We start from the raw sequence: 27,227 nt of genomic DNA, 5'->3' as shown, positions 1-27,227 counted from the left end.
TTTCAACACATGCCAAATGGGAGTCAGGAGAAGGGTACGAATTAGGTATACCATTGAGCACATAGTGATCAATAAAGCGATAAAATAACATTCCCAAGAACATGATGTTCCTCTGAAAAATGATCATTATCGACTATCAGAGAGGCTGCAACGTGGAGCTGCAGGAATTTCTGGCAAGTACTGGCTGCATGCATGTGACAATTTTCCATCTTCGGGTTAGGGTGGCAAAGTGAAAGCTTCCATCCATTCATTTTCCAAACCGCTTCTTCCTCAAAATGGTCGCGGGGTGCTGGAGCCTATCCCAGCTGGCATCGGGCAGCACACCCTGAACTGGTTATCAGCCAATCACAGGTCACAGAGAGACGAACAACCATTCACACTCACAATCACACTTAAGGACAATTTAGGCACTCAAATTAAGCTACCAAGCATGTTTTTTTGGAATGTGGGAGGAAACCGGAGTATACCTGGAGAAAACCCACGCAGGCACGGGGAGAACATGCAAACTCCACCCAGGAAAATAAGTGGAAGCCTCATTTTACAAAAGCCATTTGAAATCATAATTCCAGAAGTATAATATACATGACAGGAAAGCCTACTAAAACAGATTAACTTTATTTGGGGTTAGTCAGAAACACGTTACATTGTGTGTTGTGTTTATATTAGCTAACTCTTAGATATACAAGAGCATGTGAAGATAAACTAAGCTAAATTTAGGCATGTTTAATCCATGTCATCTATTTCATGTTCTACGTCAGTAAAGTGAGATACAATATTAGTATGTGGGCTCCCTTTCCTGTTATGCAAAAGACTGAATTAAATGTTCAAATACCGCATGATTATTACAATAGTTTAACCTTAATCCAGTCAGTACAGTTATTTGTATTTAACCTTTAAGTAGTTATTTGGAATCATTTCGAACAGTCTTTAGAGTACGGTTTATTTTACTTTGTGTGATACGTTTTAATGAAGTCAATATTTAGTAGGGGTGTGCCAAAAAATCGATTCTCATAAGAATCGCCATTCTCATTTAGTACGATTTTATTTAAATTATTTTATACTGTCTTGTCTTTGTTTGTGTGTGCCTTTATTGGGAGCGCTGTTCATTTTGTACCCGATTTGACCACTTAGGGGCAGTGTGGTTCCACGCGGTCTGATACACTACTACTACTACTACAAGTTGTAGCCACATTAGAGACTAGAAGGAAAAAGTCACGATCAAGTTATTCTAATAAAAGTTTTTTTTTTTGCAGCGTGGAGCCGTTCTTTTGAGTGATAAAAGTGCCGTGAGTAGAGCACTAATTAGCATTAGCGAGTCAGACTGGAGTAGATCATTACGATTCCTTGAACATCTATTAATTGAAGCAAAAATCATGGTCATTTTGAATCAAAAATCGTCCTTAATTGAAAATCGATTCTGAATCGAATCGCACACCGAATCTTGAGACATTCAAAGATTCCCTCCTCCCTCCCCTCGAGTATATTGAAGTGCAGTGTTAATGTTCAAAGTGTGCATATGTTACAGTTCTTACAATATGTTGGTATTAAAACCGCTGCCTCATTATTGATAAACACTTTCTACACTATTGTCTATAAATGTTAGAGAATACTGCACACAGAAAATGTCTTTTTTTTAGCCCCACAGTCAGTAATCGGCTCTTAGAATTCCCATCACCTTGCCTATGTCAACAATTAAATATTTGGGAGAGTACCTTGCTATTGTGCTTATTATGCTTGCTATTCTTCAAATGATGCAACCGATAGTGTATTAATTTAGAAAAGAAAAAAAGATAATCGCTGCAGCAAACTTTTCATTTCCTCGTTTGAGGTTTGCCTGGATGGGTTTGAGATGATTAGAAAACATTTGCAACAGGTTTTATACCTTGCCTAACATCGTGCATCATTTCCAGTTCACACCAGGACAAGTTCCACAACCCTCCAACATCATCAGCCTACAGAATTTCAACAGCAATGAAGTCGCCAAAAACAAAATTTGCCAAGATTTGACCTATTCTATTTATTATTATTTTAAGTACATTAAAGTACAGTAACACTTTTACATTAGTTCAAGACAATATACAGTACATACTGCTATTCAGTCCACATAACTCTTAAGCCGTCATCTTATTTTGAGTGACTGGGGGGGGGAAAGGTATTATTTCCTCGCATTTCTTTCCAGAACACCAATTGCATTATTTTCCGAGCCTCACCGAAAGCTTATATCGGATTTATCTACCGAAATATGAAACAAGAACACTGACATTCACATGCAGGATACTGTACATGAACACCAAATACCCAAAACAGATTCAAATCAAAGAAGCAAAACACTACTAATGAACAAAAATGTTTTTGCGTTATCAGTTAGTCATTTAGTTCCATCTGCAGCCACTGGGTATTTATGGCCACATAAAAAATAAATCTTGAAGCAAAAAGTGGGGGGGAAAGGTTGACTACAAAAAAAATGAGGAAAAAAATACATGCATTACATTACTAGAAATAATGCTTTGGAAACTGAATACATTGTCAGAACCTTTCAAATGTATAATGAAAAATTAACTGCAGAACGGTATGAAGTGAGACGCTGCATAGTAGTCTTATATTAAAATGATGAACATGCGTGTTTTGTAAGAGGCTGTTCAGGAAGGTCAGTTATTGTTCACGTTTACTCCTTTTTTTAAACATGGTTTCATGTTCTATTGACTGTGATTGATGTCTCTGAATTGCAAGTGAAGGCATCATTTATGCTAGTGTTAATTTCATCCATGAAAACTAAACAAAAATAATTTCGTCAACACGCCTTTTCCACAGGACTAAAACTAGACTAGACTTTTTGTCGACTAATGAAGAATAAAAATTGGACTACAATCTGTAGACATTTTAGTTCATGAACAAAATCGAAACTAAAATGATATGATTTCGTACAATCTTGTCTCTGCTAATCTGTCACTGCGACACTGTCATGTGACAACACATCCCCTTTCAAATCTGCAGCTAGCGAGCGCAACATACACAAACACACGGAGGTGGATTCACGGTGAAAGGTAAAACAAAACAAAAAAACACACAAACGTAAATTATAGTTAACATAACTTAATCCAACGGCTTTAACGTTCCAACAATAATGTTAACCCGACTGCTAAGTAATTATGGCTAACTTATTAGCTCATAGCATGGAGCCATAGTCGCCACTGGTTGATATACTGTTATTGTGTGTCAAGTTGTTTTTTATCAAAAAGATGAGAGAAAATATTTTATGTGAAACGGTTCTAGATCTGAAATGCTCAACATACTGCTGACACACACAAAAAATACAGGGGTTAAATGATTATCCTTTAAAACGTGACAAAAACTAGACTAAAACGTTGAAAGTCTTTGTTGACTAAAACTAGACACAAAAAATGATGTTTGCCCAAAATGCTAGAATTACAGCCGACTAAAAGTTGACGAAACAAAAATTGGATGAGGTTGACTATCTATGATAAAAACTAACAAGCGTGATTGAAACCAAATGAAACATCTAAATGCTATAGCTTTAAAATGAAGCGTCCAATAATAATCGTACCTCTGATAAATTGGTCAGGTTCTACTTCCTTATGGCAAAGGTATGCATCTGTAAATATGAGGTAGCTCCTTGCTGCCAACTGAAACACTGTAATCAGTGTGGTAATTATTTAATAAGAACTTTGCAGTGCAAGCACGGTAGGAAGAAAAAAAAAGCCAATGACTTTATGTTTGACGGCTCTGTGGCAGTGTCACGATAATGAATGGGCGTTTGTCTTAAATGTGCCCTGAGACTCAACTGTACAGGGAGTGTGGTCAGAGATTTGACAGAAGGTTAGCCTGGGTGACAAAGGGTGTGGAGAGGTGGCCATAGGTGTGTCTACTTCTACGCACACGCGCACATGTACTTTCACATGATCAAAGCACCAAGTCATTCTTTTATCATAGCAGTTATTAAAGTAATGATTGCCATTGAGTGTAAGAATCAAGCATTCCTTACAAAAGAAACATGCAGCATAGTATTAAAGGATATAACATCCATGTGGAAATGACAGGAAAGTCACAGGTATCAAAATTTCCCTTACATGTGATGTGGCTGGAGAGTACGGGATAGGCTTCGGCTCACCTGTGACCCGAGTAAGGAAAAGCAATATAGAAAAGGGATGGCTGGATCAAATAGAAATGTTTGTTCCTGCCAAAGGATTTGTCCACGGCTCAATAATTTTCCTTTTTAAGCTATGGTGTGTACAACCATCGTACACTCATCTTTAACTTGACAACTGAATTCTTCAATGTGCCTTCAATGTGTTCTAACAAGCATGTTTACCAGTGATAAATATGTTTTGTACATTTGTATTTTTACTCCTGTGTCACATTTGTCATGTACCTGGTGTTATTTACCAAACACATACGGTACGAGGGAATTTCTACCATCTGCTGCCATCTAGTGACCATTTTATAAAATATGTTTTCTCTCGCTCTCTCTCTCTCTCTCTCTCTCTCTCTCTCTCTCTGTCTGTCTGTCTGTCTGTCTGTCGCTCTCTCTCTCCTTCTCCTTCCCTCCAAAATGTTTAATCTCAGAACACACGCACTCAAGTAAAAATGTTTAATCTCAGGACACACGCACTAAAATGGTGTACCCTAAAAACGCGAGTCTGAAAGAGAGAATGTGAGAGTTCAAAGCCTTATAATATGGGTTTATTGTTTAGTTGCCACATCCAACATGGCGGATAAACTGCCGTGACAGCAGGCCCGACCCGCAGAATGAATGTGTTTATCTATGATCTTGCTTCACTTTGGGGCGCCACACTTCATTAACACTGACAACCCCACGTAGAAAATATGTCATATGTATATTGTATTGGAAATCAAAACTGTTAACTGTAGGTCAAGCCTTCGTTCTTGTCATGGGATGTGACGTGCTAGTTTGCGACCTTTGTAGGATGCATGTTGAGACAGATAACTTCCGGAGCGGTAGACAAATAAACATAACTCATCTGCTTCTCATTCTGTCGCGTTCCTGTTCCTACAACATGTCGTCTTTTGGATTTCTACTGGTGCTCCTAACGGCGTCTCTTTGCCCCGGTAAGATGAAGGTGGACATTTTAATGTCGGCATCACCTCGCATTTCCTTGACAAGCGCTGTTGATGATAAATGTTTTGTTATTCTGTACACAATGGGATGCGGGTTATTTAGTATTTATGAACGATGAATATATGAGTTTACAGTTTGCCGTCCTTGTCATTCTGTATTTTCATTTGATCTTTTTTTAATGTCTTTGGGATCTCAGGAGACTCCATGTTCATCAAAGACCCTCTGGCATTCAAGCAGAATTATGTGGTAAGACATTTCAAGTGGAAAATGTATATCACAAATGCTTAACATATATGCCTATTAAACATTACAGCAAGGCCACCAAAATACACAATACAATACAAGATTTTGCATTTTGTCGTGTATGTCACAGAAAAAAGTCAAATGTTGTTCTGCTTAACCCCAAAGACTCCATGTGATCTTTTGGGTATGCCTATATATATTTAGTTTAAACACGACTGATGACCATTTGTGTTTGTGCCATCTGCTTGTAAGAAGGGCATCTGCTCAGAGTGCAGTCAGATCATCCAGCTCTCTGCTAACATGATTCCCAGCCAAGACAGTAAGGTGATTATCCTTTTCATTTTTTTTTTTTTAAATGAACTCGAACACTATCAAAAAGTGGCTTTGTCTACACATTCCAAGTATTCTTGCTGGAGCGCTAATCGCATTATGGCCCGTGTTTTTTTCAGGAGCGCGTGTATGAAACCTTGCATGCGCTCTGCCAGCACCTCCCAGACAAACAGGCGTTGGAATGTGACTCTCAGTTGAAGATGCATCTTCCCAAAATCCTACTCCAACCATTTGGGCATGGGGTTCGCTTGTCCACTCAAAAGAGAAGTTGAACAATTTGAACCTCAGTTTTACGATGATGTGCGATTGCTTTTTCTTAGGACGTGGAAGCAACCTGCTCGGCTTTTGGGCTGTGTGCTGCCATCAAGGATGGGGAAGAGATGGCACTTGCCCACCAAGACAATGGGGAAGTCGCACCTGCGCTCACCAACACGCATGTGCGTATGAGTATGACCACTTGCGCAATCTATATGTATGAATGTGAAAACGGGTCAGATGGGAAAGTCAGTGAGTCCAAGCGTTTCCGTTTTCTTCGTTCAGGAGCAGTTCAACCCGGCTTGCACCCTGTGCTTGTTTGTCATCAAGAAACTGGAGACTCTGTTGCCTCAAAACATGACTGAGGTCGGCTTCGCTATTCACATATTCTTCGTCGTGTCTGTTGTCCGTCACCATCTTCTTCTTCTTCTTCCTGCAGGATGCTTTGATGAAGCTCATGGGCGAGGTCTGCGATCTCCTGCCTCAGAGCTACAAGGACGAGTGCGATGACTTTGTTGACAAATATGCCGTACAGATAGTGGAGTTCCTGCTGTCTTCGGCCGCCCCTCACACCATTTGCACACTGCTGCACATCTGCTTGTTCGGGGACTCTCCTGCTCCGGGTCAGTATCAGCTTCATTGACAATGACATATGAGCACGTCAACCGTTCTAAGTCACGATGCTGCGATAACTTCCCAGAGTTGCCCGCCTCCTCGGACTGCGATTCATGCCGTACGCTGGCTGTGCTGAGCCGACTCGAGCTGGGCGTCAACGCCACCAAGCCTCAGACGTCCTCTTTCCTGCGGTCTGTGTGTGGTCGTCACCCCAACGCCATTCCAAAGGTGAGACGCTTTGCCGAAGCTAATGAGATGTTTCAAATCTGTACTTGCCGTGGGTTCAGATGTTCCTTCCAGGCTTCCTGTTATATGATTGTTTTGTTTGTTTTTCAGTGCGAGGCGTTCACCAAAATTTATGGCGAAAGACTGCAGCAGGTTTTGGGAAACCGGCTGGACCATGACGACGTTTGTGAAGTAAGTGCAGAGGACAACAGTTTAACATATGATGTCGTTATATGCAGTCTGTCCTCACTTTTGTCTGCCCTTCAGAGGGCTGATCTGTGCGCTGCAAAGAAGCCCGAGCTGCTAGGAAGCAATCCCTGCACTTGGGGGCCAAGCTACTGGTGCAGAGACACAAACACAGCTCAGAAGTGTGGCGTAAGTTATACTCATACACATTGATCACTTATTAACTGCCAAGCACAAAGTGCAAGGCAGGAAATACATTTGTAGATATGTTTGCTGCCAGCATGACGCGACGTGTACTTAACCCACTTCCCACTAAGCTTTATAGATGGCCGCCATGGTAATATTGTTGCCAATGTTCCGAGATATGGATTTTACACTCTCACTATTTAACCTTCAGCATTCCCGTTTTTGGATTTGTCTCCTTGTTCTGTTATTGATGTGCTTGTGTTCTCCTTTCAGAACGTGGCCTTCTGCGAGAAGCACATGTGGAAGTGAACATCTTTTAATCAACTACACGCACAAATTATTTTCCTCATATACTTAACATTTTTGTAATTTATTTGTTTTTCAATTTTTGCCTGCGTGGAGAAATATAACTGGCAGCCATGATGTAATTGCAAACACTACTTGTTCAATTGTATTCTGATTAATGAATGTGCACACTTCGTGTGGTTGATATGAAATTAGAATAATGAAATGTCTTCAGATGATTGACAGGCAAAAGGAAGAGCTGTATTGTTCTTGCTCACAACATACGAGCAGAAGACTGTTTATTTAGAAACATCAACATAAAAACATAAACAGTGGAAAAAGTACATACGTGATTTATTTTTATGTATTTTTTTTTGTGACCAATAACCCCAAAAAATCCTGTCTTGTGATGCTCTTTTTGACCACTATGGACCAGTGTGGTTGTTTGTGTTCGTAGCACTCTCCTGTCGCTTCCAAATCTACAAAAGATGAAAATGGAATCTTATCAGATAGATCTGAGGACTGAATATCACGGGAGAGAGAGAGAAAAAATCCTTCTACACTTGTTGATTTGTTTATCCAGTGGAGCCACACAATGTTGAACATAATGAATTCCAGAATGCTGGGGAACTTCCCATTAGTAGTGATTTCAAAATGCTGTACTTTTCCCTCAATTGCAGACTTCAACTGCGCATTAAATGCACAGGCCACGTGTTAATATTTGAAACTCAAACAAGTGGGGAAAAGGGGCAACTGCTAATATAATGATGGGAAAACTAAAATGGTTTTTAATGATAAGGCTGACTACAAAGGCCATTTGCAAAGTAGATGTACCTCGGATCTATCTCACAATTTAACAATTGTATAGAATTGTTGCTCAAAACAACAATGAAGTTTAGTCCCTCACTAGCGAAAAGAAAAACTAAAACAATCCTAAATGAGTCCTTTTAATGCGTGTGTTTGGCGGAGGTTTTGCAAGATTTGCCAACATCTCACAATGTCATGCAAGACAGTGGTTCGAATCTGAAATTTGCACGGTAACTTTACTTTTTTTCATTCAAATTTTATGGGCATCCAACTTGAAAGGTTCCACTGGATATTCTATTATTGTCGGACATTTCTGTCACAGCCACAGCTTCTGTTGTATTGTGTACATTTCCATTTGTTAAACAATGAATAAGCTTTTGTTGCAGAATAACGATGCTTGACTCGCATAATAAAAACTGTATGACTACAACAAATACATAACTGATAAATATTGGAGCTCACCTGGATATACGCCTCTGACAGCGTGATCATCTGGGGGAGGATGTCGATCACCTGCAGATCCTGCATTTCATACCACTTGCCCGTACCCTGATGCGGCGCAAACGTTTGGTCAGCAGAACCGAGACAAAACACACCAAACCGTGATCCAAGTTCGGTCTGAACCTACGTGATGCAAGACATGTATCCTGTAGGCTCCTTCAGTCGGTTTCCCATCATGCACCACATTGGCGACAAGGTCATACGTCGTGTTCTTCTCCGTGACTTGGGCTTCTTCTGTCAAGTACTCACGAAGGTCGACATTCCTGATCAACGGAACACAACGCTAATATTTGATAATCATTCAATAAATGACTTCCCGTGACCCACGCGATTGGTGAGTGTTGTGTCCGATTCTTTGCCGGCATCGCTTACGTGATAGGGAAGTTGACGATGGTGGGGTTCTTTTCTACAAAGAAGTTATTCTTTGTGAACCTTTTGATGGAAAAGATGAGGTACGGTGGTAGCTTGGTCAACTGGAACCTTTTCAGGAAGTTCTCCTTGTATGTTTTGTACTCCTGGAGACATAACAAACAGAAGGCTTATTTTTAAATACTTAGTACCAAAAAGTTGAAAATGATCAATAATAAAAATGGAGTCAAAATTCTTCTTGGCCTAATAATTGTGCAGGCAGTTGATCTTAATGCATTACTTAAACCACTAATGAACTGTTACCTTCTCTGTGTTGCCGTTGAACTTGCCCAGGATGTTGAAGAGAGGCACTTGTGGGATGATGAGCTGCTCCTTCTCGTCCTTGTACAAGGGGGCTGTCGGGAGGTCAAGGGTCAAGAACAAGAACGTGGACTCCGACATCTGCTCCTGGTACTCGTCGGTCAGGAGCAGCGCATCCTTCTCTTCTGGTGTCTGGAAACATCGAAAGATCATGAGGAGTCGAAAAGGAAATGAGGTCGAGTAGACCGCCATCGCCTCGAAGGGAAAGATTGAGTGAATTTCCATGTTTCAAGCATTCTTTGTCTCAATTGTGGTAATTGAGAGCAACTGACCAGATCTGGGTGTGGTAGCTTCTTTGAGAAGATCCGCATGGAGCCTTGGAATGCTTTTGTTAGGATTGCTAGATGGTAGATAAACACGATCCCAATTATGAATTTGAAGAGTAACAATAAATTGATGCGACTGTTTTCCTTTCCGCTCACTTGGCTTTTTCTTTGTACCGCCAAGAGCACCGTGCAGCGCATTCAAAAACCACGTCATGAAGTCCACGGCGTCTCCTACAGAGCACACAACAAAAGCCTACAGTCATCTCCGCAGAAAAAAAAAATCCTTCAAACTCTACCCCCCAACCCCCCCCCCCCCCCCCCCCCCCCAGTGCAAGCACAACATTTTGACCTTGCTTGGTGATTTGGAAGTTCTTCTTGCTGCAGAGCACCACAGCCTGGAGCATCTCGTGAGGAGACACGTGGGCCTTGAAGTTTCTCGGATTCCAAAGTTTGCGCATCAGCTCGCCGAAACGCTGCACCAGGAGGAACATGATGTCCCCCGGTGGCCTGCGGATCCCTCGATAGTTTTCCTCCTCGAGAAAGTAGTTGCGCAGTGGCGGGACATTGGAAAAGGCCTTGGAGATACAAAGCAGTTAAGTGCAAAAGTGCGACCTCTCATCAATCAAGTGTTCCATAAAATGGAGATCATTCATACCTGCAAGACCACATTGGCGTAGTCGTTGGCTTTAATGTTGTTGAGGCCAACAATGCCCGGCAGATAAGTCGTTCCGTCGTAGGCTCTGTAAAGTTTGCCCTGCTTGTCCAAACCCGAAATGTGTTGCTTGGTGAATGTTGGTTTAAGCACATACTGTAGAAATAAAAGAGAAGGAATATATGAACAGCTCAGTTTAAAAATGGCAGAAAACACAATGTGATCACGCGCAAAGTCGCAAAATTAAACATCGTCTTTATCATAAAATTATTAGGCATCAAAAATTACACATTTACAATTACAAACTATTTAGGTATTAATTGAAATAATATATTATGAGTTTTGATTTGTGGTACGGCAAAACCGCACTGTGTAATAGTAGTTATTTCATATCATACAGGGCTCAACAAATAAGTTTGACAAGTGAGCTTCTTATCAATTATTCAGTGAATAGCAATTGTCGGATTTGATGGTTCAATTCACATTTGCTGGAATTCTTGTGATATTTTAAATCGATAATTTCTTTGCTTTAATATGTGTACTAGTATCTTTTTTTTTTTAAATAAATTAATTTGCTGGAGAAAAAAATCACATTTTGTGAAAAACATCTGCTTGGTGGTCACTAGCAACGTGAAACTGTTGCTATGGTGATTTCTGCATCAATTGACAGGTCCTGTGGAGAACCACTTTCTACGAGGCATCTACCTGTGGCACTTTGTTTCAATAAACCGACTCTCAATCCGTTTCATCACATGATTAATGTTGCCTACATGCCATCCTGGATGTAGATTCTCTTCATCTGCGATCCCTCTCGTGTGGTTCATCCTTTTTTCCCCAAAAATTTGTTTTATGTTTTTACCAGCTGCATAATTCAGACCAGACGATTTTACAGATTTTTGTGAAAAAATGGCTTAAACAACCATTTAAGACTTTTTCCCCCCCGATTAAAGGCTATGTATATCAACTTGATTTTGACTGAAGTCAGCTCTAAAATTTAACACATCCTCGATGAGCAAATCACTGACTCACCGTAATGTCTTCTAGTGAAGAGTCAATGATCTCATAGTTGTCAGGCAGACAATAAAACTTGAGCGTGTGCAGGTTGAGGAACACATGGTGGGTGAACTGGACACTGTGGGTGTATGCGTGGGATTTCAAACCTCGACCTACACAAGGAAGCAAGTCGCAAGTAAGTACATCGTAACACAGAAAGTGATGTTTCATTGAGGCAAATAATTGCACATACCTTGAAAGTACTTGCCACATATAAGGCAGGCATAAACGTTGATGTGTGAGAGGGAGATGGAGCAGAGCTTCTCAAAGTCGAAGTCAAGCACACTCCTGAGGGACAAAAACACAAAAGTATGGGCTGAGCTACTGGGCTTAGCATTCAGCATCGATATCTGTCCACAACGAAATGCATCTTGCCTGTTTATGGTGTCAAGATACGGACAATGACGGCTTCTTCGGTCCTCTGGAACACGACCTCGTCCTTTTTTGACCGGCACTGCAACATGAAGTGAAGCAAGCAAAGATTGAAACGTTTCATTCATTTCAACCTTTTCTAGCTAGCTAGCCAAGCACGCTAGGAAGCAAGCATAGTAGATGGGAGACCAACTCTTAAACAAATGTCAAGGTATATATATATGTATATATTTAGAATATTAACAAGAATATATGTTGATGGCAGGATGTGTGGCTGGGTCAACCAATATTAAAACTATGGCGAGTTAGACATGTGTTGATGTTAGCAACGTGCTAATCTAAAGCCAGCATGAGTATTGTAACTTATTTTCCCTCACCATCCTCGTTGTCTTCGTCGTCCACCTCGTCTTCTCTTTCCCGCTTCAGAGTAACCGTTGCGGCTATCATAATGTAAGTTATTGGTCGAAGCAGACAGAATTAACGAAACTTTCTTATTTCACACAAACGAATGGGTCGATCGCTAAACGCGTCGGAGCCCGCCGTGCAACGTCACTTACTGCGACAGACAGATTTGTGAGGGACACACAAAAAAAACTAATCAAGAAATTACAAAGTCCCCAAAATAGATAAAAACATCTCAGGCCGTGAACCAAGTGAAGTTATACTTATTACAAGACAAATTTAAAGCGTTTCATACCTTTTAGTATACATAAATAACATGAATATAAAAGAATATATATCGCAACAAGGCATTTTCTAACTTATTGCAATGTTTGATTCAACTTGTATTCAATAATTATTTGTAATAATAATTATTATAATTTTATTACACTAAAATACGTTTAAAAAATATATATATGGCGTTCACGCTTAACATTGACCCCGGAAGTGTTTAGTTGGCTATCAACTTCTAGCGGTTAGCCATGTAGCTTTTTGTCACACTTGTGGGCCCTTTAACGCTACTGGCATAATCATACTGCCACGTTTGTGGACTATGTCTTCCGAAATGGATATTTTTAGAGACGAAGAAGCGCACGAGCTGAAGTACAAACGCGGGGGGCGTTTGGACATGAGCCACGGCTTCCTGCACCATATCCGCAGGAACCAGCTTGCCAGGTGGCTACAGCTAATGCTAGCGGCTACAATGTTAGCAAACATCGATTATGGTCTTACAGCTGATCCAGTCCATAACAGCACTGCAAATACCCAGGGGAAGGTCATTTTTACATAGTTGTGTCTTATATACAGCAAAATACAATCTATGATAGGTTGTTCAGTTGTTAATTTCTGATGTGTCTTTAGCCTTTCTGTGCTTCAAGATATGCATGTTAGGTTAATCAAAGACTCTAAATTTCAATTGGCCAGTCCAGTGTGTGTCTGTATGTGCCCTGTGATTGGCTGGTGGCTTGTCCAGGTTGAACCCTGCCTCTCAAGCTCCCACTCACCATGACCTAAATGAGGACAGCTGCATTTGAAAATGACAACATATTTATGACTAATATTGTTTGTCTTTCCCTCCAAGGGATGGCTATGACAAAGAGGTGAAGTTAGCCAAAGAAGCTCAACGGCGGAGGCACACCACAACTCCTCAACGACCCAGGCGACCTGACATTCTGGTTTACCATCCCAGACAAAGACGTAAGACATTTTTATGTTTGAGTCTTATTTACTGCCATCAATTATCTCGGTTGAGTAGAAGTCACATCCACTAATAATAATAATGTTCTAGATGAATCTGAGCCTCAGGCCAGTGTCGAGGCAGAAGAGTGGAATGAGAGCGGCTCAAGCACTGAGACAGAGATGCAGGGAACCGAACTCTTCTGGCTCGACTATCAGGCGGACAATGGGACCATTACATCCTTCCTTGTGCACAAGGTGGCTGAACTCTACTACAGTATTGTGTGCATGCTCATTTTTCATTGCTTAGTAATCTGTTTCTCTGTTCCTAAAGGATGACATGCCGGCAAGGGTGGTAGAACGCGTCGCTGAAAAGAACGTCCTGGATTTAGCCATGAGGGCAGTCTTGGAGGTCCGCATTCGAAAGGAGATGGACAAAAGAGGAGATAAACGCTGAGGGAGGAATGTAAGAGTGGAGTTTGCAACAGACGCACGGTAGGCAAAAGCCCTGCCCGCAACGTCATCATCCTGATTACCAGGACGCCTGCAGACAGAGCTGGCGTGGAGGAAGACCTGATTGTGTCAAGTAGGCAAGCGCAGATCCGACACGCGTTCCTGTTGTGTTTTCAAAAGGACGTACGGTTGAGGGCAGTCGTAGCTGCATTTCACTCACCGTGTACTATTGCTTCCCCTGGTTCACTTCATTGGGGATCGTTGTGCACATTTGTTACATGTTCTCTATGACAGAAAAAAGAGAACGTTACCTCTTTAGTTGTTAAGGTGTGATCAAGGATCTTCTCGAAAAGTCAAACGTCTGTCACTTTTTTTTTTAAATGCGCATGCGAAAGACCATCCTACCAGCTCTCCTGCTCGTCCTGGGGAAACGCCTATCAAATGCCAGGCTCATCTTCATCACCCTCTGCAGCCGGCCTCACTTTTCCATTTTCAAAGTATGTGATGAGATCGGTGAAGTTACCACGATGAATGGCTCAGCGGCTACATGCTACAAACACTCTTAAGTGCGCATGCGCAGCGAGGAACGAGCCCGCACGGCGCCGTTACGGCAGATTGATTGATAGGATCGAAAACTAATCGTTAAGATGATCCGCCCGGAAGACGCAGCGACAAAAGATCCTTGAATACACCTTTAAGTTTGAATAAAGTGCTGGAATTGGAATCAGCGAGGGAGTTTTAGCCTTGATCTTGTATTAATTTTGTTTCATTACCTCTAGTATTGTAATTTATGTCATTTTGTTGTAATGTATTTTTTGTACAATTTTTTTTTTTTTATTGCTCCAAATGTGTCTAGGTGCAACTTTTTGAACACATGGCACTCCAATGTGAATCTTTTCTACATGTTATACGGACAATAAATAATTTGGATACACACGTATTTCGTTTCCAAGCATCAGTTCTGTTTCCAACTCATCCATTGGTCTTTGAAAAACGTTGATAGCAAATAGACATGTTTTTACATGTTGTCGACAGCAGGTGGCGACATAAAATCAATATTGCTACTGTAGTGTGCAGTAGTCATTCTTTTCATATGGTCCAGACTAGAAGCTACCACTACATATAGTTTTGTAGTGTTCGTGAATTAAATAGGCCATAATCCATCCCTCAAAAAACCACAAAATGTTGTTTTATGCCTATTATACACTCTTATTAGTTTCAACTCCTAAATGATCTTTAATTGTGATCAGATTTCGATGCAGCTGTGTCATTCTTCGTATCCCGGACATTTCTCACACAGGAACAACTTAACAAGTCTGAAACAGCTGATTGCTTAACACTTGCCTTAATTAAGTCCCCTAAAGCACAGTCTGGGTCTTATAGAAAGACTTAAGAATGTTGTTGAGCTGTCTAAGAAGTAACGACACACGCAATTTTCTGATGGGAACAAAAGATAGCTTGACATTTACTCGGAAATTTAAACAAACTTTGAGGAGTGGCATTACAAAAAAAAAAAAAAAAGTTAGGCCTCGTGACTGGCAAAGAATGTTACGCAAAACCTTTTCAAGGGGACCCAGATGTACTCGGCTATTGGTGGGAAAGAGACACACCCTCTTCTTCAGATTCACTTCTAAACCAGCATGTGACTTGGCCAAACATTGGGGGATACTTAACCATGTAGTCTACTCTTGCTGCTCCCGACCATTCATACCGGGTTCAGCAATTGGCTGAAAGTACGCAATCACATGCGAAGTGCTCCTTCACAATGACATTGCATAAAGTAGAAGCTGTCTTCTTGATAAACAACCTGAGGGGATGCTTGTCAATTCCTGTCAAAGCACTAAATCTTGTTGTAACAGGCAAAGCAGCTAGCACTTGTGCTCAGCCATGCTAGAAAGGTTATGGTTAAAGTGTTAGTTGCATATGGTGGGACTTGCGATCCATTAATATTTTTGGGGGAAGTATTATATTGATTAAAATAAATGTTTACACAGGTACAAGAGAGCACAATGAGGAAAAAAATACATTTAAATGTCATTTTAACAATTTTATTTGAGATTCAATTTAGTCGGTAGAGGGTGGGACAAGAGAGAAATGTCATTTTAGAAAGTAATTCCAGACTTATTTGTGAATTTTAAAACTATTTCCAAGTAGGGCCGCACAATATCTTAAAAAACAGAAAAGGAAAAAAAGACAATATCGTGATATTGGCCCGTTCAACATGCATATCGCAAAGACAGTTTCATATGGAACTAAAACGTGCACGGCCATGATACCAGGGCTGGACTGGCATTTTGATTTAAACTCCCCAGCCTGACCTGGCCCGACTCCTGACCGCCTAATACGTAGATCAGCCACTGATATTGTCTGATGTTGGTTCAGTTAGTTATCTATATTCAAAATGGGTTAATGGACTACTCCCTCTAAATTGTGGGCCGGTCTCTTGGGAGTAAAATGGAGGAAAATAATAATTAAAATGCACTGCATCGGCCCTGTTTGCCAGATGGCCAGTCCAGCCCTGCCGCCTTCTAATAGTTATCGAGAGGTAATTACAATTAATTAACTCATTCACTGCCATTGACGCCAAAAATTCATTTGAACTATTTCTATTAGTTTAAAAAAAATCCACTTTTGTTAACAAGAGTATGAAAACCTAGACATTTTTTTTTGTACATTTAGAACAGATATACAATTTTGTATTAATCGTGAGTTAACTAGAAGTCATGAAATAAATTACGAAAACATTTAATAGCCTGACGCCCCTAATTTTTAATAATCTTTTCTTCTTTTTTTAAAGTAATTTTATTTTTTGTTTTTAATATTTTATTTTTTAATCATAATTAATCGTATGAATTCACTAGTTAACTCACGATTAATCACAAGTTTTATATCTGTTCTAAATGTACAATAAAAAAAATCTAGGCTTTTATACCCATTAACAAAAATGGGAAAAAAAATATAAACTAATAGAAATAGTTTAAATGAATTTTTGACGTCTATAGCCGTCAATGGCAGTGAATGAGTTAACTAAGAATATAATTGAATTTGCTTATTTTACTGCATGACATTTTTTTAATTCCTTCATTAGATAATAGAAATGTCATTTCTTTAGGTACATGTTAAATATTGCAATAATGTGGATATCGCTGTATTCAACAACTATATCGCATGATTTTCCAATATTGTGCAGCCCTATTTTGAAGCATTCTTTTCTTAGGTTTTTTTTTTGGGGGGGGGGGTCAGTACATGTAAATTTACTCAGAAACTGAATGTTTTAGTATTTTGTATGTGGATTATTTAAAATTTGGTGGGTGGGACATAAAATGTCCTAAAATTCCCTTCAAAAGGAGATTTCTATTGAATAGTGTAATGTACTAAAATTGTCCAAATGTTCCACAAACAGTAGTTCTCTTTTATTTTAAAATTGATTATAGAAGAATAGCAAACTAGTTTTAGTGGAGTTAAAGTCCAAATGTTACTAGAAGACATGGAGGGATCAAGTATGTGCTTGTTGGTCTTCACTCTTTCCCAAGATATCACGCTATGAAAAATATTGCATCAGCTGTCACCTTAAGCCTGCAGGAAATGTCACAGACCTCGAGAAAATATGTGGCCCGAGTCGGCACTTGCGTCTCCACATGGTGCTGATCACCAGCGGGCATGCTGTGAGTGACCCGGCGGTCCCACAAGGCCGTTCATGTTTTATGTTTTGCTCTTGGATTCTCTACTAGCAAGAAAGCCCTGAGGCTTTGTGACTTGAATTATGAACATATGATTGACACTGCCACAGAGGCATTTAGTATGCGCTTTCAAAAAGAGCAAAGTATGAGGAACACCTCTGAGAATGAGGCGCTTGCATGTGTGCGTCTCTTCCTTGTATTTTTTCCACAGCAGTCCGAGTGAAGGAGTTTCCCATTCAAGGCTGCAACATTGCAGCCCCACTCCGGTCACGCCTGGTTAAATATAGACATTCAAGCGAGCCACTGCAGTAGTGGAAACGCAAAGCCACTGTATTTACACTGTCAGAATGTGATGATGCAACTTGTTCGCAAATACACTGTAGCCTGATATGCTGCAACTGTAGTGATCCAATTTAATATGCAAAGCCATCTGTTCATGACAAAAAATAAATCTGATGATCAATGATTTCACAATCAAAAGGTCAAAAGGGTCAAATGTCTGCTGCATTGATGGTTATTCATCATTATGTATCAAGACATTATTTAAATAAAATAAAACTGTGTGTAGCTTATGGGTACAAGTTTTGAATCAGGAGTCTTTTTAACGAAACGGCTCAATAAATGCATGGCAGGAGTTGTGTGTCAATGTCATTAAGCTAATAACATGGAAAATGCCCCAGTGATCCTTTGCTAAACAGGATTTGTTGGCGTGACTGCTCAATTCGTCAAATAGTAAACAGTTCATTGTTCAAAGAGTTTTTTTTCCCAGGGAAGAGCAAAGGAAATGTGACTGCTACATAATAGCCATTTCTATTTGTATTATGTACACGTAAGTTTCCGCACTCTCCAGTGTTGTGGTTGCAGTAGCTTACATTAATTGCTTCTCTGTTTGACTAACATGAAATTGTTGTTTAACCAAGACAAACAGTAATTAAGCAAATTACTTAGACAGAATGGGAACATGTTTGTTTCGTTTTTTACTGTCATCCGGTTATTACTAATCACGTTTTTCAGCTACACGCCCACACCGTTCTTCTGCTCTGACATCACACGATATTTACTAATTTACAAGTGTCCACAACTAAACTGGAGTGTACCAAAGCGTACTTACTGCTTGGAGTCACGGCTCTAGTAGGCAAGGGCAATTCCAGTGAGCTAGCACAAGAAATGAGAGATTTATTAACATTGTCAACGTCCCCGGTGATTAATTGAGGAAAGGTGTCTATTAGAGACGAGGCCACGACTTGTTGAACTATTTGAAATGACACAACCTAAATTTTACTCAGGTGTATTTTGTCACAACTTTACATAATTCATCAGTTACAGCGCTCCACTGGTTAAAGTATTCCGAGTATGTATTCACACCCTTAAAAATATGCTTGAAATGCAATTTGAGTGCGTTAAATTCTTCTTGCTGAAGTTCAAAACAGTACTCAAGTACCGCAGGCTAATTTTGATCTGTTCCGCAATGACATCCAACAGTATAAAGCGCAAGTCAAACCCAAAATGTTCTGATTAATAATGCATTTGTGGAATATGAGTTATGCAGCAAAATCCACCCATTTTTCTACACGTCAGGGCGCGGCCATTTCGCTACGTTATCAACTGAAAATTACATCACATTTGCTCAGGAACCAGGTAATAACCAATCACGGCTCAGCTTCAGAAAACAGGTGAGCCATCATTGGTCGCTACCTGAGCATCTGAGAGTCATTTTTCAGTCGACAGCAGATGTCAAAATGGCTGCAATGGATACATTTTTAGGTTCACTTCCCCTCAACAAAAAAGTAACAGATGTTGATACTTTTCAAATGTATCAATTTTAGATGGCATTTATGTGGCATGGGGAAGAACATCTTCATCTTGGCAAAAATGTTCCAAAGCAACCAACATCTTTGTCCAAATGCTCCATGACTCAGCCTGAAGAAAGAAACTAATTCTAAGATGTTCCGAGGCTGCAAAAGAGAAAATAGTTGACCCAAACGACAGCTGTTGCCCAGTTTCTCCCTGACAACTTTAGTGACCTCGAGACCATGTGAAACGGGGACTGTTATGCCCTCCTTTGTTCACAGATTAAATGCGTCCTTTGGGAAGACGGTTTCTCCACGTAGAAAAATTCTAGTTTCAGTTTTAATTCAAGGAAGGAATTGATACTGGATATTGAAGTACCGTTCACAAAAACTGGGCCGCCGTAAACATATCTGGCCTGAAGGATTTGCAGCATTAAAAAAGTCATCACATCCTTTTCTATTTCTTTGATTTTGAGCTTAGCCGTTTGATTTTTTGCTTAAATATTTAGCTTTCATCCTAACCCTTGCACAATCCCATTGTCTTTCAGTAAAGCACACAGCAGAGGAGATGCCATGTTGTGTGCAGACCGCAAACCACTGCACTTAATTAACTTTCTTTGTCTTGAGTAATTGTGGCCAACAGGACTACTTCCACTTAGATCAACGCCAATGTTTTTAATCAAGTTTTGTTGTGCCAAAATTAAATAAGTGGATGTAAGAATACTGTATAGTAATATATAAAAATATTTTAGCCATTTGTCAAGTTTTTTTTTTAATTGCCTTTTATTTAATAAGATAGACCTATTTATTACATTAGCCTGTGATATTGTAAGTGAAAAAGTAGTGCGATGGCTCAATAGCTTATAAAACCACCTTCAACAGTATTATCTTGTGCAACATATTAATCAGTGACATGACTATCAGCGACTCAGTGTTTTTATCCACTCCGCTTAATTTGTTTCATTGTGGGTTCAATGACAGTGCCGTTTCTACATTCAGGCTTCATTCCTCATCCACCTGTGTACTTAAAGGGGAAGTCACCACAAAAAAAATTTTTTTTTACTACTTTTACTTTTACTACTCAAAATATAGTATTCAGATTAATATTATGCTTGTGGAATGTGAATGAAGCGGCAAACCTCTCACGTTCCTATCAATCTCAGAGGGCGGCCATTTTGCCACCTATTGACATCACAGGGCTCAAGTAGCAACCAATCACGGCTCAACTTGTAAATGTCACATGACCAAAGTCAGAAAACAGGTGTGATTGGTCATTACCCGAGTTGCGATGTCATTTTCAGTCGACAGCATGTCGTAAAATGGCTACCACCTGAGATGGGCATAAGCATGGGTGGCTTTTGTCAATTCCACAAATGCATTATCAATCACAGTGCCTTGTTAAGACTAGTGGGGCAGCATGCAAAACATTGAAAATCGTTTTTGGGCCCACTTCCCCTTTAAATACTAAAACACATTCACCTGTGTAAAAAGTACAACAAATTTGTCCATGAGGTGTTGCATGTTTCAAGTATGTTGTTTATTACAGAGCACAAGGGAGTGTCCAACCTGAACATGAAACACATTACAGAAAGAGCTACGTGTTCTTGATAGAAGCACATTTGTGTATGAGGGCGCGGAAAAGAAGCAAAGAGGGAGAAGAAATAGAAAAGGCACGTATACACTTACTGTAGCCAACGATTATGACCTGCAATAAGAGCACTACATTGGATGGCCATGTAAACAAGGTTGGTTTCTCTGTACTACACCAACCAAATGTTGCCATCATACCGATGAGGGTTTGTAAGAGCCAAGATTTGCAGATGCTTTTCATTTATATTTTTAAAATAATAAAAAATAAAAAGGACAGATCCTAAAAATATTTGTGCAGTCCAAAAATAAAAATGTAAAATAGCCAAACATTTGCTGTTGAGGTGAGCCAAAGCTTTTCTGTACGACACTCTGGAGCCTCAAACAAGCAAACGAATGATCAAGTCAAGAGGAATTCAAGATTCAGTAACCAAGCGTTTCAATTTTAAAGCTGCCGTCCGAAAGCTCAGCTTCTCTGTATCCACGCTGAGCTCCGAAGAACAAATAAATAGTGTTGTCATTGGATATCCAATAAGACTGACAAACTCCACCAGACTAAAGATGTGACGCCAGGTTTCTCTGTAACTACACCTGCCATCTCTACATCTGTGGAGTGCGTGGGGCTTCAGAATTTTTTCTTCTTCAAAAAGGACTATTAAAAAACTAAACCCAAATATTTCATTGCTATCAAGTTCATCCATTACCTCTGCAGACCAGAGCAGCGACATAGCAGCCTCTGACTTTTCTGTATGACGTCAGAAAACGGCAACGGTCTGCAGCGGCGTGTGGGCCATAGGAGAGCTTGAAAACGGAACATTTGGCAGCTCTTCAGCATGCAATGCATAGCTTTTTTCTTTTCACGTTAACAGCGACAACCTTTCCATTTCATTGTGCCACTATAGCATCCTCCATCAAGAAAAGGAGCGATGCTAGCAAAGAAAAGAAGACAAGAGGGTGAGGGAATAGTGGTACCAGACTGACAGAGGAGGACTGTTGCTCAGGAAGATCCGGGGATCTTCCAAAACGACCAGATGATTTTTCTTCGGCGGTCACATATGCTCCTCTTGTAGTAGCACCAGTGAGTGAAGGCCAACTACAGCAATTCACACCAACACGTTCCCATTGACTACGAGACTAGACTCATGTTCAATGACAAGAGAACTACCGCCAATCAGGCTCTAGCACAGCGATGAGTAAAAGCAGAAGAGACAAGTTCTTGGAACCCCAAAGTAAAATAAAATAAATGACTTCAAGAGGCCAGCGTAATGCAACTAGCAAAAGAGAGGACCAATATCCACACGATAAATGATGACTCATTTGAGAGAGAGAGAGAGAGAGAGAGAGCGAGCAAAGGGCATTTCACCCCCTGAATCTTGGAGGCTTCTCTGTAGTATACACCAACAAGCCTGGGGGCGAAAAGCTTAACAAGTTTAGTATTTGAGCTTTTTAGGAACCTCCCATGGGAAGGAGTCACGGCCAAAGTGGCCGTAGGCTGCCGTCCTCTGATACAAGGGCTTCTTCAGATCCAGATCCCTAGAATACATAACCAACAAGTTAAGCAGCAACCACACACATACATTTATATATAGGTATACACACACATGAGATCCGACGCACACATTCAACCTCACAGTCAGTGATGGACTTGGGGGAAATTTCGCACCCAGCTAGTGAAGGTTGTGGGAGGAAACAAAATGCATCACTTACCCTACCTACCAGCCTTTCCTCTGAACAATGTGGTAACGGCAACTTCCCTCAAAAACTAATTCTGAGCTCTCACAACAACACTGAGTTACTAGTAGACTAAACTCCCTTGTAACTACATCAAGTGGCGATCACAGCCCTCGCACAAATAAAAGCAAAGAAGCCAAGAGCTACAGTGTGAGTGAACAGCATGTGACTTCTACCTGACAATGACTCCTGGACGGAGGTCAAAGTTCTTCCTTACGATGTCCAGCAGCTCTCGCTCGCTCTTCTTGGAGGTCCCATAGTGGAAGATGGAAATGGAGAGGGGGTGGGCAACTCCAATGGCATAGGACACCTAAGATCATACATGAAACATGTAAATGGAATGGAAGCTGACAAAGTTCCTCCGACTGCCGTGGAGCGCCTGACTGACCTGGACCAAAACTCTCCTGCAGAGCTCAGCCTTCACCAGAGACTTGGCAACCCAACGAGCAGCGTACGCAGCAGAGCGGTCCACTTTGGTGTAATCTTTGCCAGAGAAGGCCCCGCCTCCGTGGGCCCCCCAGCCGCCATAAGTGTCGACGATGATCTTACGGCCCGTCAGTCCGGCATCGCCCTGTGAACGCAGCGAAGACGCTCAAGATGGGTGAGCGGCAAGTTACGACGTCAATTCCACACACTCACCTGAGGGCCGCCAATGACAAATCTGCCGCTGGGCTGCAGGTGGTAGATGGTGTCATCATCCAAATAATTACACGGAACAACAGACTTGACGACTTTTTCCTTCAGGGCATCTCGCATCTCTTCAAGGCAAATCTCTTCATCGTGCTGAACAGAGACGACAATTGTGTGCACGCGCACTGGAAGCATGGCGCCACGGTCCTGACGATACTGCACAGTCACCTGAGAGGAGGTCAAGGACATGTCAGCTTAAATCAATGCTTCCCAACCCGGGTGGAATAAAAATTTTTTTGGACTGTACTAAAATAAAGTGTAATTGCACATCCACTACAGCAGGTGGCTGTAGGGCTCTCATTGTCAGAGAATGAGCAAGGAGTGTTAATTCCACAGATGACAAACACCATTTATAGTCGCGGTGGGGGGCAATATATACATATATTTGTTTTTAAGGGGGGGGGGACAAATATACAGTAGAATAGACTACACCAGGGGTAGCCAAATTCTGACAACGGGCCGCTTGCATATTTTACTGGACAACAAAACATATTAAAAAGTACAAAATACATACATCTCTTTTTCAAAATGAAAAAAAAACGAAAAAAATTCACAGATCACTTGGTTGTTTTAAATGGTAAATTAGGACGTTAACACTAGAAATGGGCGAGTACCAATACCAGGTATCTTTATCAGACCGATAAGTCTTACTTCAAGGTATCGGTACTAGGGATGTAACGATATCCAAACTTCATAATACGATATCACGATATTGTGGGGAGGTTGGTGATACAAAAAAGGTCACAGAAATTGTAAAAAATAAAATAAAATAAAAATAAAATAAAAATATTTAAAAAGAAGAAAAAAAGTTCGTACTAACACACGCACAATAAGCACACATATTGACTGTTCACATGCATATTACATTCCCCTTCGTTTGAGCATTAGCGTGGATTTTAAACATAGAAGGGCCAAAACATGCCTTGTGAAAATGTAACTGCACTACAAAACTAGCCATCAGAGGGTGCTAGAACTGCACAAATGGAAATCAGCTTGACTTTTTTAACAGTTGCGCTGCTTTTAATATCGTGACACGACGACGATATTTTGTGGCAGTTTTAATATCACGATATTGCCATTATCGTTACATCCCTAAGCCGTACTCACGACGGGTACAAATATCGACCACTACCGCATGACCAATTTATGATCACGAAATCGAAATTAGAAGAACAGACAATTGCCATTAATTTCATGAAACAATGCCAGATTTGGTATATATAGTTCTTACATTAAAATTTGTTGTTTTTAAGGGAAAATTTATGTATCAAAAATACTATTGTATCTGTACAGGGTTATCGATTACAACTCAAGAGTTGAGTATTTGTACTGGTATCAGTCTGGGGAAAAAAGGTGGTATCAAACAACCTTGTTACCAGATACAACTGACATTTAATTTTACGAGTTTTAAAAGTTGGATGTTAAAAGACAGACACTTATTTCTTAACTTGAAAAAAATAAAAAAATTAATAAAAAGAGAAATACAATGTTAATTATAATAGCTTCTTTTTAAATCAATAACATTAAATTGAGATGCTTTCGTATGTTTCAACTACAGTGAAATGGCTTCCTGTTCCTTTCATTTTCCTGTAGGTGGCCTTACTGGAAAGTGTTATCATCCCTGCACTTAACATAACACAAAGCTACCTACCTGTGTCTTTGAGTCAGGTCGGAGCCACGGCAGAGTGCCGTTGCGTCGGAGCTCGGCCAACTTGGCATTGAGTTTGTGAGCAAGCACAATTGTGAGAGGCATGCACTCCTTTGTCTCGTCAGTGGCATATCCAAACATCAAGCCCTTGAAAGTGGGGACAATTGTCATGTTCACATGTCATTTCGGGACAGAAGAACACTGAGCAAGAGGATGAGCGTAAAACTGACCTGGTCCCCAGCACCAATGTCCTCTTCATTGCGGTCAACGTGGACACCCTGGGCTATGTCAGGAGACTGTTGCTCCAAGGCCACAAGGACATTGCAGGTCTTGTAGTCAAATCCTGCATACAGAGAACACAATGTCAAGGAGCTGGAATTAAAAATGTATCACAGTGAAACAGTAAAACAATAAAAGGCTTGACTTCCAACTTCTGCATTCAAATTCAATTATCTGAGAAAAACAGCCGAACAAACCTTTAGCTGAGTCGTCATAGCCGATCTGGCGAATAGTGTCCCGCACAATTTTCTGGTAGTCCACTGTAGCTCGTGAGGTCACCTCACCAGCCAACAGGATCATCCCCGTCTTGGCAACAGTCTCTATTGGTACAAACAGAGAACGTGATGTAATCAAAATTAACATCCGTCACATGTTTCTATGGAAGGAAAAGCTTCAATAGTCTTACCGCAAGCAACCTTGGCATCGGGATCTTGCTTGAGATGAGCGTCAAGGACGGCATCGCTGATTTGATCGCAAATCTTGTCTGAAAAGAAGATCAATTACAAGGTTGAAGTGACGCAGAGTGCAACCCATGTGTTCGGTGGGAGTGGCCCAGCGGGTGAAAGAGCCGCCATTTCAAACATTTGCACATGGTGGGGGCCCAGCTAACCGGCAACGGGAAAACAACGCGACAAGGCACACGGCCGCCCCACAGTATGGGCTCTGTTCTAGCTTTCTTCCTGAAATGGACATTTCCCTTCTTGGCTTCGTGCTTGCGGTGGTTCAGTTAGCCTCTCAGATGTGTAACGAGCGCTGTTATAGATTTCCTCTACATGGTCAAAATGTCTCGTGTAACTTGACGCTACACAAAGATAATGCAGTATTTTATTTTTGCCACGCGACTGAATCACTGGAAGCAATTCAACTCTCAATCCTTCCCACGCTATTAGCTCCTTATCTAATAGTCATGTGATTGTTCAACTACATCTAGAGAAAACTGAGTTAAAAATAAAGACCTAGTATACATATACATAAAAAAAAACGTTACAATCCGTACGGAAATTAAATGGAAGCACGCCACAAATCCAAAGAGATACGAGAGCGAAGATTAGCAAGATAGCTATTGGCGCGTGTGCTAGCGCCGACCGGCACCTCACTCATCTGAGCGAACGCTGAATGACAAATATTCTAAAAGTACCCATCGTTTATTATACGTATGCGTTCAATGCAGTTCGACGGCTAAACATCGACCGTGTGCCGCCGGCTAATTACGCTAAAGTGGGCTAACGGGTCAGCGTGTACTTACCCGGATGCCCTTCTCCGACAGATTCCGAGGTGAACAAGAAGCAGTCCTCGTCAATGACAGAGTTGTGAAAACCATTCATCTGGCCGTTCATTATCTTTATTGACTAATGATTGTAGAGAGACCAAAGAGGGTGTAGCGGCAGAAATGTCAACAAAGGGAGTGTGGTTGTAAATGCAATTCTGACGAAGGTCAGCCCTCCTCAGTCTGTGTAAACCTCATGGCGCCCAGCTCCGATATTTATGCCGTGAAGTCAGTAGACGTGACGTCATAGATGTGGGCCATACCAATTCCGCGACTGAAGGGGTGGTGTCTTACATGTGTCTTACAATGTGCACTGTACTTGGCATGTCCCATGTCATGTTCTCCATAGTAAAGCTGGAGGAAGGTAATGTTCTAATATAAAATGCTAGTCGTTGTAAAGTAAAATCGTATACACTGGAACTGACTAAAAACATTCATATCGCCCTTGAGGGGCAAACATTTGCGACGCTAACGAATGTTTGCATCAAGGTTCGTTCAGTTTCTTAAATGTTCTAAATGTTCTCTAAACAATCTTAACCTTTCTCTACACAGTCTTAAAGGAAAATGTTTTGTTTAAGCTTGTTTCGCGCTGAGGGGCAAACAATTTGCAATGCTAATGTTGATTTCGCATCGGACGGGGAAATCCACATTCGCAAGCATTGCAAACGTTCATTCCTCAGTG

At 40.8% G+C, this 27,227-nt stretch overlaps 4 protein-coding genes across 7 annotated transcripts; 2 read left to right on the top strand and 2 right to left on the bottom strand.

Moving 5' to 3' along the window:
* Nucleotides 1-4,803: 4,803 nt before the first annotated feature.
* Nucleotides 4,804-9,062, top strand: sftpbb (surfactant protein Bb). 2 transcript variants are annotated; one of them, XM_086076366.1, is made up of 11 exons: nucleotides 4,804-5,088; nucleotides 5,295-5,344; nucleotides 5,597-5,665; nucleotides 5,791-5,913; nucleotides 5,992-6,108; nucleotides 6,212-6,292; nucleotides 6,366-6,549; nucleotides 6,627-6,769; nucleotides 6,878-6,958; nucleotides 7,034-7,141; nucleotides 7,412-9,062. In XM_086076366.1, exons 1-11 carry the CDS (start codon nucleotides 4,911-4,913, stop codon nucleotides 7,445-7,447), a joined length of 1,170 nt encoding a protein of 389 aa, XP_085932492.1. In that variant the 5' UTR covers nucleotides 4,804-4,910; the 3' UTR covers nucleotides 7,448-9,062. The 2 variants fall into 2 exon arrangements, with proteins under 2 accessions (XP_085932492.1, XP_085932491.1); XM_086076365.1 differs by having other exon boundaries at nucleotides 4,806-5,088; nucleotides 5,594-5,665.
* On the bottom strand, nucleotides 7,688-12,377 carry usp39 (ubiquitin specific peptidase 39). Of its 2 annotated transcripts, XM_086076364.1 has the most exons (13): nucleotides 12,181-12,377; nucleotides 11,807-11,885; nucleotides 11,625-11,719; nucleotides 11,408-11,544; nucleotides 10,382-10,534; nucleotides 10,076-10,301; nucleotides 9,883-9,957; nucleotides 9,733-9,800; nucleotides 9,404-9,592; nucleotides 9,104-9,246; nucleotides 8,859-8,994; nucleotides 8,693-8,779; nucleotides 7,688-7,902 (listed from the first exon to the last, which is right to left on the bottom strand). In XM_086076364.1, exons 1-13 carry the CDS (start codon nucleotides 12,248-12,250, stop codon nucleotides 7,849-7,851), a joined length of 1,512 nt encoding a protein of 503 aa, XP_085932490.1. In that variant the 5' UTR covers nucleotides 12,251-12,377; the 3' UTR covers nucleotides 7,688-7,848. The 2 variants fall into 2 exon arrangements, with proteins under 2 accessions (XP_085932490.1, XP_085932489.1); XM_086076363.1 differs by having other exon boundaries at nucleotides 7,688-8,779.
* A 331-nt stretch (nucleotides 12,378-12,708) lies between these two features.
* Nucleotides 12,709-14,813, top strand: c5h2orf68 (chromosome 5 C2orf68 homolog). 2 transcript variants are annotated; one of them, XM_086076367.1, is made up of 4 exons: nucleotides 12,709-12,919; nucleotides 13,326-13,441; nucleotides 13,533-13,678; nucleotides 13,755-14,813. In XM_086076367.1, the coding sequence occupies exons 1-4, from the start codon at nucleotides 12,798-12,800 to the stop codon at nucleotides 13,875-13,877; spliced, it is 507 nt and encodes a 168-aa protein (XP_085932493.1). In that variant the 5' UTR covers nucleotides 12,709-12,797; the 3' UTR covers nucleotides 13,878-14,813. The 2 variants fall into 2 exon arrangements, with proteins under 2 accessions (XP_085932493.1, XP_085932494.1); XM_086076368.1 differs by lacking the exon at nucleotides 12,709-12,919 and adding an exon at nucleotides 12,930-13,019.
* A 6,045-nt stretch (nucleotides 14,814-20,858) lies between these two features.
* Nucleotides 20,859-26,754, bottom strand: mat2ab (methionine adenosyltransferase 2Ab). Its single transcript, XM_086076630.1, has 9 exons — nucleotides 26,525-26,754; nucleotides 25,685-25,762; nucleotides 25,476-25,598; nucleotides 25,230-25,342; nucleotides 25,003-25,146; nucleotides 23,301-23,519; nucleotides 23,050-23,232; nucleotides 22,838-22,971; nucleotides 20,859-22,463 (listed from the first exon to the last, which is right to left on the bottom strand). The coding sequence occupies exons 1-9, from the start codon at nucleotides 26,613-26,615 to the stop codon at nucleotides 22,361-22,363; spliced, it is 1,188 nt and encodes a 395-aa protein (XP_085932756.1). The 5' UTR covers nucleotides 26,616-26,754; the 3' UTR covers nucleotides 20,859-22,360.
* Between the last annotated feature and the right edge of the window lie 473 nt (nucleotides 26,755-27,227).

The sequence above is a fragment of the Leptonotus elevatus genome, chromosome 5 (genome assembly GCF_054856555.1).
Source record: "Leptonotus elevatus isolate MCC_2025b chromosome 5, RoL_Lele_1.0, whole genome shotgun sequence".
In the NCBI taxonomy this organism is placed as follows: Eukaryota; Metazoa; Chordata; class Actinopteri; order Syngnathiformes; family Syngnathidae; genus Leptonotus; species Leptonotus elevatus.
Note: the sequence above shows the minus strand (reverse complement) of the source record. Positions and strands in the feature narration are given on the sequence as shown.